Below are 10,937 nucleotides of genomic sequence, written 5' to 3' on the forward strand. Positions count from 1 at the left end.
AATGCAAGAGTCAAGAAATCTGATACCTATTTGTTCATGGTTAATCATATCTATAGGTGAGGAATATGAATAATCAAACAAAATATATAGGTATAGTTTCAGTAGTATTTATATAGAGCCCAGTCTTACAAAAAAGAAATAACCGCATAGTTTCAAGGGACAGTTTGCTTTTGTTACGTCAAAACTAACAATCAGCGGGTTGTCAGTCGAGGTTGTTCTCATTTTTTTTGTTATTGTTGCAGTCGATTGATTTTTGTTTGTATTTTAGTTTCCTTCTTTAACTATTCTTCTTTTTTTACTGAGAAAGTAGGTATACAATATTACAATATCATATCATCATCATAAGCATAATTATTAGGAATTAAACTATCAAGTTCAAATACAAATCCTACTTTCACTCTCCTATATTTTAAATTTCATTTATTTACGAAAATCAAAGCAGACATTACGGTTTTCGTTTTATTTTATTGTTTTTTTTTCAACGTTTTTTGTTGTTGTTTCCTTCTCCTCTTGTTTCCGTGTTTCGTGTGTATAATATTGTGTCGAGTTGGCGTATTTTTTTGTGTTAATGTTTGTGTCGTGTAAGGGATGCATGTGTATGTAGTGTGTTTGCGTGTTTTTGTGTGACCACCTTTTTTTAAAATTTGCCTCAACTTCTATGCTTCTGTCTCGCGGTGTCGTCTCAAAAACCTTAGTCTGTGTGGTTTTCCTATTCCTTTTTTTCCAACTCCTCTCATTGTCAGGGCTAAGGGATGTGAAGTTTTGAACTTAATTATTATTGATCACGACTGGCGACGACTGATGACGACTGGTCCGAGCGTGTTCTACGAGTCTGCAGGCATTGCAGAAATTGCAGGCGGGCAGGCAGGCAGCGTGAACGTAAAAAGAGGACAGGCCGCTGCTAGGTTGAATCGGTGTTGATCGGTTAGTGGCATAATGGCTGGGGTTGCTTGCTGATAGAGGTGGTGGCGTTTAGATGTTAAGGTCAACGATTATTGGCGCATCACATGGCATACTTGCGCGTCCATTCGCGTGCCAATTCGTTGTACTTCTCCCTGTCGGTTTTGTATATCCTTGCTATCTCTGGCACCAAAGGGTCGTCAGGATTTGGATCGCACAACAGAGAACATATTGATAGCAGCACTGAAAGACCGAAATCAAAATTATTTTTATTGCTAGACTACATTTTTACATTCCGTATTGCTGAGTCGTAAAATCGTCTGCCAATATTTTTCACCGTTAAAGTCGTTCACTCTTTGATTTCATGTACGGGTATTTTTAGGTGTGAATTTTAAGAATTTTCACCTCCAAAATAATGACGACTTTCGACGATACAACGTTCATATACGCATCACATGAATAAAAGAGGTACTTTATCGCTTGCGCTAACATCCGTTGACAACAAAAGAATTCCGTCGAAAATTCATATCACGCATAAAAACTAATGAAGAAACAGTAAACGCGACAGCCTCTCGCAAACTGCATGATAAATACGAATATTTTATAGGATGTACTTATAGAAATGGCAAAATACGTCATTCCATAAGTATAAATAGTCCGTAACTTGCACGAGGTTGGCAACATCACAAGAAAAAAAAAATTGACATAACTAATACACAAACACCGAATGACAAATCAATTCTCTAAATAATTTTGCATTAATCAATACACTGTATATGTAGAAAATGAATGAGATCGAGAATTTAATTCTGATTCGAACGGTCAGAATTCCATCAGCTTACTATTTTTTTCAAATTCAACTTAAAACTAGGAGTACACAAATTTTTCTTTGTTAGTCAATTAAAATGACAACAAAATAAACATACCCTTTGATATAGTGAGCGCCGGCGACCACTGCGATCTCAATATATCCAAGCAAATACTTCCATTACTGTTGATATTAGGGTGATAGATTCTGGTTGTGAAAGCGACCTACAAAAAAAAGTTCGATTGTTCGTCAATTTTTTAATCAAATATGAATACCTGTAATATGTATATAAACTAAAAACCAATAACATCATTCCATACCTTAGGAGGTTTGAATGGATAGTCTGTTGGGAAGTGAATTGTTAAGAAAAATACTCCTCCCTGGTACGGGCTGTCAGGCTGAAAAGGTATTAGCAGATAAATTATTTTTTCGTACACTTGCTCATGATTGAGGTATTTCAAGTTTGTGAATCAATAACAAAAAACTGAACAATTTTAATGAAGATGCAATAATTAGAGACCACTGATTTTTAAGTGATAAAAATTAAATCAAAAGTTACAGATTTAATACCGTGGCAGAAATATATGGGTTTGCAATGTAATGTAAGGATTCTGCCAGCATCAAAAACAAAACAAAAATATAGGTACACAGTTACATGTAGCAAAATAAATAACAGGGAGAATCTTGTTAGTTCTGATGTTATGCAAACTGCTAATGCAAATACTAAATATCGAATATACTGTTTTGTGTGAAACTTGAAGACTGTCTAGCGTATATGCAACTAACAAAGGAATCAATATAATTCACTGAATTTGACGAATGGAGATATTGAATGATATAATTTTTTTTTCTACTTACTGGTCCCATTATAGTGGCCTGCCAGTGAAACACTAAAAACAAAAAATAAGAATAAGATTATTGTATGCTAAAAATTAAATATGAAGTATCAATAAATTACAATGTAGCATAACTATTTGCGAGAATCAAAAGCTTGAATTCAGTAATATTAAACTTCTTCAATAGCTGCGGTAAAATAATATTTTTTCCTCAATATTGAACACCATGAGAAATCTAAGATTTTGTGTTGGAGACTAAAAACTTGTTTCTGCAAAATGACATGATTATGCAATGCTGTGGTTGGACAAAGGAAGTTGACAACTCTTTATGTTTCATAAGCTACATCAGAAAAGGCTTATCACTTATAAAGGACACTGTAAGTGAGCAAATGTGTGTAAGGTATTGACAGAGTGAAAAAAATGGTAAATGAACGAGAGTTTGCGTTAGTTTTGATGAGTTAACTGGAAATTATTCGTTCCAAAGTTTGTGCTGATGTAATGAGTTCTTATTAAAAATGCTTCTGGAAAATTGAAAATAGTATTTTGTCTGATATGAAAATAGATTAATGGATAGCTAACAGAATACCAATGTTTCGTCCTATTGTGCAGTGACATGTTAATGACACAGACAGGGATGAGTCAGGTGGACTAAGAATAAAATTCCATAATACGTAAGTTGCTGAAAATTTTATAACTGGATCAGAAACAATGTCTGGGTTGTTTAATTATGAAAGATTACTGTCAGCTAGCAAGTTTCAAATATTTGTGATTTATTAAATCAGTATTAATAATCTTCCTGAATACAATCTCAGTTCTTTGGTCAGTTCCCCAAATTTACTAAGTGCCGGTGAAACGGTATAATTTTTAGCAGGGAATAGCATTGGTTTTGCTTGGATCGAACCAGAGTGAGACGAATTGTTTATTTCATAATTCAAAGACAGGCAAACCTGAACTATTTGAGTTGAGCTATTGAGAAGAAAAAGTGTAAATTGTAAGCTGGTAAGTAGTGGGAGTAGTCAACTACCACATGGGTCTAAACTATTTATAGATTCTATATAAATGCTGGCAAATTCTTTTAAAAATCCAGGTTATCTTGCTCAGTAAGAGCATATAACCAGACCTTCACATATCAAAGGAACATTCAAGCTACAGAAGGTACTAGTTAGAATACTTAGAAATAGTACATCAAGCCTAATATTCCACTGAACCTGCGAAATTGACTTGATGGCTCTCATAAGACTGTTCTAAGTTTCATTTATTTAGTCTCAGAGATGTCCATGTGATTTTTCCTCAAATGATATTCGCCATCTCAAAGATTTGAGCTTGTGTCAGAATTGGATGGGATTTTGAGCATTTTATAGCAGCTGTGATGAGGGAAATAGAAAATACAAATAGAAGAATAGACTGAAACTAGGACCATATTCCTGAAGGAGAGAGAATCCAGATGATTTGAAGAAAGAAACACATCTTTTATGGTTTAGGAGAAAAACCCAATGATAATGCTTGAGAATAAATAAATGATGCAACGCTAACATGTGATCATAATAATCACACAATCCTTCATCATAATTTGGAACTTACAATCATCTCCTACCGGGCCAGCGGAGCATTGTGCAGGTGGATCCCTTCCCAGATCCTGAAGTTCCTGGAGAAAAGACAAAAATCAGTTATTAATATAAGTAAGCACAGATCTGGAGGAAACTGTCTATTTCCTTGCTCAAAGTTCTTCCTAATGACCCTATGGCTCGAGATCTACGCTACGTAACATTCCGGCTTATCGATAATGGCTGAGGTATATGATCATTGGCTTGTAGAGCTTATTCGACAAAGGGAAATAGGGAATGCAATGGGATATGGACAAAAGTAGATGGATCTACTTCCATGGTTTGTTATTGGTTTCACAGATATGGAATTGTGCGAGTCAGCATAGAATGGTAGGAATACTGAAAGATGATGTGCAGCGTAAAGGCTCATCGTTCATATGGATGAATACCGGAAATTTGGTGGCTAGGTATATCTTAGTTTTGTGGTATTTTAGATAAGGAATTCGTGTTTTCAATTGACTAGTTTTTCCATGACTTCTGAGTTATCTATAGCCGCGTATATATATATAGATATATGCAACGCACGGTTTAACGTTACTTCCGGCTATTTATCGGGCATCCACTTAGGAATAAACGGATTTTTCACTGCAATAGATGTAATTGTATCACCAGCACTCAATATCTGATAGATTCTTTGAAATATTTTGCACGCCGATAAGCAGGGACGTCGAGAAAAAGAAACGAGAGCACAAATCGGGGAATGCAAAAAAAGGGTAAAAGCCAACATGATTTTCAATGCTGGCTCACTTTGCTTCTCACTGCAAAATCGTTAGGGGCGTTCAACTTGGTTTTACACACACCACACTGTACGCCGATCGTTTCTATTACCCATTAACACCAAGAATCGTTGACGTACCTTATTAATTCGTTTTAAAGCCATTTGATGGACTGTGTATTGATATTAACTGGCCAAAAACCAGACAACGAAACCCGCTAGCCAAGGAGCTTTGATTAGGGATTGCAAGATGGCTGCCTTCTAAACGTCGTCTCACTACGTTGCTCAAACTATCCCTTACACGCTCTCTCTTTACCCAGTTAAAACCTTCGCAGTTCCTCAAAATCGAAGATATAAATTCATTAACTATAGTAAATGAAAATTCGCGAATCGTGGTATGCCAACGTTGAAGACTAACTCAGTTTTTATTCATTTCTTGATCTCCAACTCGATCAAGTCTCTACGGATTTCCTTGTATCGGCGCACTTGGATTCGTCTAATGCGCGACCAACAGCTGGCATTCATGACTGCTGTTCTACCGATCTGGTATTGACATTGGAGAAATATGGCGGCTACGTTATAAAATGATGATTTCACGTAACCAGCATGACGTAAACACATTTTCAAAGAAGGCTTATGACGCCGCTGCCGTTGGTTGAATCGAACTTTCCTCGACGTCCTTAACGATTGCGTCATGCGTTCCTCAGAATACATTTTTGTCATGAACCTTTCTTTTTACTTACAATCTGAGGATAAATTCCGTGAATACCCGAAGTATACGCTTCTACCTAGCTATACGTGTCTTTATCTCATTCAATGAAGCACGAAGAGACCTTGATGTTATCAGCCGGTATAGCAAAACACGGGATATAGTCTTTGTTAGTCGAACAATCATCGTTATTCGACATTATTTGCATTAATTTTTGAATCTAGGCTCTAAAAAATACATACAGTTATATGTAAAAGTCTTGTATAATTACGGGACTCGCGAAATGTTCTTGTTAGCATATTTGGCTTGAGCAATTAATTTATAAAGTTGTACGACTCTCAATCAATAGAATTACATTTGAAACTTTAACAAGTTTCAAACCCCATTCTGCCATTGTAAGATTGTCGATATTTGCAACGTAAAGTAATCAACGGCATGATTCATAATTAAATGTATGATGCCCACAATCGCGTAATCGATGAAACAAAAGGTGCAATACCATGCCTTCATGGTTTATACGAATAAGACGCGATGGACGAGGTTACATGAATCAGCGTGATAGATTCAGCTTGAAATTGAAAAAATTCACAAGTATTCGACTAGATCACAAGTATCGTCATGTGGAGCACTATTCCCAACAAAATATTCCAGAAGTTTCGATGAAAAAAAAAAAAAAAAACTCGAAATGGCAGATCGAAAATCAGGCGAGTGTTCGTGTAAAAGAAATAAGAAAGGTAGGGCTAAGTCGAAGCCGGGCAAGAGAAAGCGGCAAAGTATGGTGTACAATCCAGACGAAGAGGTATGGCACGAACCATACTTGAACTGTCTCCGTAAGGAGTTTTCGCAGATATCCATACCGTGTGACTCGAAAATAGAATTACCATGGAAAGACATTGCCATCCCAGCAGTCGCTATGAAGATTCGCGCCAATGTCGCAGTCAAAGACACCGCGACTACGATAGCAGGCGATGAAACGTCATCGAATGGCATGGCCAAAGAATTTGGGGGAAAAACTGCAGAGTCAAAAGAGTCAACTGGAAAGTTTAATCTACCATGGAACGACCTTCTCGTTATGGATACGGTCGTTCCGCAACCGACTCTCAGGGCTGATGGAGCAGTATGTGATTCAACTTTAGAGATACCTTGGAATGATTTAGCCCTTGAGAGACCGATTGAAATAAGACCCATTCCTGACGAAGAACAGTGCGATGATCAAGATATTGAAATTCCTTGGGAAGAAATACTGATCCCAGCTAATATCGTAATAGAAACTAAGAAGAAGAAAAAGCATCCTTCATCTAGGGGTCCACCGACTCATTTTTCTGATAACAAAGCCAGTTTTGTATGCTGTGGAAAACCATGCCACGTGAAAACCGGGCGAAAGTGACCTCTTGAAATCATAGGAAAAAATATATTTACAGGCATACATACATGCATGTGCGGCACAAGTCTAGTGTCATAGCTAGTATGTAATTATTACACGGTATAGAAACTATGCCTATCGCATATAAACGATAATATGAAACGTACACACTATATTATTTACGTATTAAAAGAACCGCTCGTTTTCACTGCGAGTTTCCATTACAGCTTTTTAGAATTTCAATTCAATCATTGCTCCAAATGTATGCAAACGTGACAAAGTTCGCGTTATACCATCTGAGAGTAATTATGTTTTGCCCAGCTGCCCGTCCTCTTTTTTTTTTCTCCCTTTTCAAGATCCTCAGAGTCGGCTGTACGTCAAATTATGGAAAGTCATGATAGGCCAGATAGCGATAGATACGACGGTAGAAACACGTGCAATTCCAAAGAATTCGTAGCTGTTGACGATTCGCTAGGTCAGCACCGGCACCCACAATCCTCAGATTTCTCTTCCGTGACCTTGACCGAAAATAATCCATCTACTATCGCAACTGTTGACTCGGAAGGCGACAGCTATGAAACCTCGAGCGAAGGCCCACACAGTCCTCACAATGCAGACTCGAGACAATCGGCTACGACCTTCGTTGTCTCATTCGGTACAAGTAAACTTCCGGAATCCAATGAATCGCAGGTAGTCAGTTCATCTCTTTCATCAGGCGAAGAATTCCGCGCTCAAGAAAGTCACGATCCCCACGCCAGTTACACGATCATAGGTTAGCATTGTTAATAACTTTCGGAAGCTGATTATGTTTGGGAAATTATCGATAAATGGATAAATAAGTGCATGAATAAACAGGCACCGTAGATTCGCCCCCGCGAACTGCTGTAAGAAATGTGGCATATGAGGCGAAAATTGCGGATCAAACGTCTACAGAGGTCGGAAAATCTTGTTTGGGAATTCAGATACCATCGAATGGCGGTGTGGTGGAATTGGAGACTCGAAGGACAGAGTACAGCGTCACTCCAAGGGTGGAAAGTGACGCGAACAAGTCCGAGTCTCTCCCCATCATCAAGGTATCAACGCCATGGGGATCTCATGAGTATCCCGACGTCCACTTGCCGGCTGAACGGTTGGTATCAGATTCGCCGGTTGATATGAAGGAAAAAATGCGTCTCATTGCCGCATGTATGGATGGGGATGATCCGCAGATACCTAAAACAAGATTCGCCGAAGAATCTGAAATCAGGCAGTTCATTTTGCACCAAAACGGAATACATCAGGAGAACGTCGGAGAACCTCGGGATGCTGCGGTTCTCACGGACCAAATTTATGGTGAAAGAAATTGCGCTTACAGTCAGGTGACTACCCCGCGAACGTCGAAATTCGTGTCTGGCACGAGCCTGAAAAATTTCACGGAGATCTTCAATGTCCTGCCGATTATGAAAAATCCCAACTTCGGTTCTGATTACACATTTCATCCGAGTCCAAGCGGATCGAGTATGTTGCCCGCCTCGTCGATGCTCCGGAACAATGAATTTCCTAATTTCCTGCGTCACAGGGATTCCGAATTTCTTCGTCAGCAGCGTGCAAATTCGAACGGTAAATCGTATGATCCCCTTTCCCGCATAGAGGGAGAACTCGGACCCCTGCAGAATGAGCTGAGTGAAATCCGGGGAAAAGTCAGAGCTCTGAACCTGGACTACAACCTTTCATGTATCGAGGGCATAAGTAGGCTTCCTAAAACCATGAATTGGATATTGCCTGACCACCCTCAGGTCAGACCTGTCAAGGACGATTTTATTTCACATGATTTCATCGCCACCGATTACCCCCAAAAAGAGGAATCGCTTTTTAAGGGATCGGTCGACTACTTGAGCTACCGGTGTCCGTTCATCAACGCCTCCTCTCTCACCCCTGACCCCTACGTTACGTCATACAACCTTGAAAATCGAATAGGGAACAAGTTGGTAACAGCGGAAGTAGACCCAAATGCAGTTACTGCTAGACATCCCAGATCACAGGATTCGGCTGTACTTAAGTCTGAACCAATCGAAATTTGTAACTCGAAGAATGATGCACCGGTAGTAACGTGCTCTGCTGTCTCATCTAACGAAAGTGCGGACAGAAAACTATACCATCCTCTTCACGTTTGCACGTCAACACCTCCGAGTCAATTGAGTCCTCGCGACATCGAGGGTAGCATACCTGATCCAGGATTCAAGGGATATCGTATTGACAAGGAGGCGGGAAAATGGGCGGAATTATTCAGCGAAGACGAGGAGACAGACTCATTATACGACGAGAAACCAACGTCCCCCGAGATCAAGCTCCCCGAAATTTCGGATAAAATTTTTATCGTACCGATCGCTTATCCCGAAGGAATGCCAGCCCCTCCAGCTGATACAGTGTTCAAATTCGCGCACCCGGAAGAACCAAAATCTGTTGTCGGATGCGTAGATCACACGAATGTCCTAAGAATAGAACATCCGGACGCACCGAAACGCGGAGACGTATTTGAATACGCCGTAAATGCTGACATGTCACCCCGCTCTTCGGAAACGGCTTTCACCTTGCCTCCGGCGGTTCAAAGATTTGCATGTCCGAGGTCAGGAGATAGCGATACTGAAATATTTTTCTCATCCCGAAAGGACTCGGATCGCGATGGTTTGTTGGGAGATTCTATTCGTTCGTCGGGTAGAAAGGTGTTCAATAAACTCGGGGACAGAGATTCCTGTGGTCCGCATACTCCTTCAACGAAGCAATCGGCTTCGGGGAGAAAACCGTACATACGTGGTTTGGTCTGCGGACCGGAGGATTTTTTATGATGAAAAAAAATGGCACGATGAGGGGAAACAATATAACGCCGATTTTTAGCACAAACTCGTGTTTTATTCCAAAGAATCAGGTCATGCGTTCACAAGTCTCGGAATTTTCGGTGATTCTAGTTCAAAATTTTGGTCGAAAGTTATCTTCTCTGATATCAAAGACGGAGATCGTTGTGCGACGCACCAACCGCCGATAAAAAAAAAAAGAACCAGCCCTTCTGGTTTGTCGACTTATTTCAAAGGGTTCGCCGAAGGGTGGCAGCACAATAACGACGGAGGGGTGGAGGCTCGCGAATCAACGCCGAGGGTCGCTGCTACGTGATTTGCGGGAGATGGCCGGACTGGTATACCGCGAGAGCAGCCAGACACTCGGCAGTGTAGCAGTGAGGCCGTGACGGTGCGCGTCGTGGTCGGCGAAATCAACGGACAAGTGAGCTTTGCGAGTTTACAGTGTAGATAACGCATAGCGGAATAAAGACGATAAAAATGGCGTAGTCGTCTCGCTGACTGGCGCAATGTTGCGATCGTCGTTAATTCGCCTCAGTTCGAATAGTACCGATGATAATATCGATAACAATTGCGACCGCGAAAGAGCGCTAAAAAAAGTGGCTGTTGATAAACGGTACATTCTCCAAAGTGAAGTAAACGACGAATATTTGGCGCATTAAAACGTGTGTTTGAAAGAGAGCTAAGGAGGAACGATTCCTGGTCAATAATCAGACACCGTAGAATACAGTGGATACCTTGTGAATTATCATATTGTTGAGGTGTGTCGGTGATATTATGTCTGCGCGGTGGTTGCGAGTAGTTAGTTTAAATCGGAATGGCTGTAATTGTTTATCAGAATCGATTGAGCCGAAGTATCGTCAAAGTTTTAAGCAGGGAATCGAAACCCTTGGATGTTACACGAAGATCGTCGTGAAAAAGAAGTGACAGAATTATGAAATTGTGATTATTCATCAAGCTCCGTTTGATTGAAAAATATATTATTCTACATACCTAGTTTTTATACTTTTCACCACTGACAGATAGACGACCTTGCAACAGGCATAAGATGGCGCTAGTTGTGTTTTGACATACCATCACGTTTCGTCAGCTGGATTTTACATACGTTTGTTGGGTTTATTTATTATGAACAGAGAATTCTACGTCCCTTGTGCACCGTACGCATATCCGG

General features: G+C 39.9%; 3 protein-coding genes across 5 annotated transcripts in view; 2 read left to right on the forward strand and 1 right to left on the reverse strand.

Moving 5' to 3' along the window:
- Nucleotides 1-87: 87 nt before the first annotated feature.
- On the reverse strand, nucleotides 88-5,258 carry LOC105687882 (ubiquitin-conjugating enzyme E2-17 kDa). Its single transcript, XM_012403822.3, has 6 exons — nucleotides 5,005-5,258; nucleotides 4,126-4,189; nucleotides 2,567-2,598; nucleotides 2,029-2,106; nucleotides 1,827-1,932; nucleotides 88-1,143 (listed from the first exon to the last, which is right to left on the reverse strand). The coding sequence occupies exons 1-6, from the start codon at nucleotides 5,026-5,028 to the stop codon at nucleotides 1,004-1,006; spliced, it is 444 nt and encodes a 147-aa protein (XP_012259245.1). The 5' UTR covers nucleotides 5,029-5,258; the 3' UTR covers nucleotides 88-1,003.
- Nucleotides 5,259-5,750: 492 nt separating this feature from the next.
- Nucleotides 5,751-7,101, forward strand: LOC105687868. The gene has a single exon (XM_012403779.2). The coding sequence runs from the start codon at nucleotides 6,258-6,260 to the stop codon at nucleotides 6,957-6,959; it is 702 nt and encodes a 233-aa protein (XP_012259202.2). The 5' UTR covers nucleotides 5,751-6,257; the 3' UTR covers nucleotides 6,960-7,101.
- Nucleotides 7,102-9,964: 2,863 nt separating this feature from the next.
- LOC105687879 overlaps nucleotides 9,965-10,937 on the forward strand; it is a 54,635-nt gene continuing 53,662 nt past the window's right edge. The window contains exon 1 of one of the 3 annotated variants that reach the window (XM_048657181.1): nucleotides 9,965-10,936. In XM_048657181.1, coding sequence (XP_048513138.1) covers nucleotides 10,892-10,936 — 45 coding nt within the window. In that variant the 5' untranslated portion in view covers nucleotides 9,965-10,891. The remainder of the gene's footprint in view (nucleotide 10,937) is intronic. The other 2 variants (XR_002305788.2, XM_012403820.3) reach the window with 2 other exon arrangements.

This window comes from Athalia rosae, chromosome 6 (assembly GCF_917208135.1).
Source record: "Athalia rosae chromosome 6, iyAthRosa1.1, whole genome shotgun sequence".
Lineage (NCBI taxonomy): Eukaryota > Metazoa > Arthropoda > Insecta > Hymenoptera > Athaliidae > Athalia > Athalia rosae.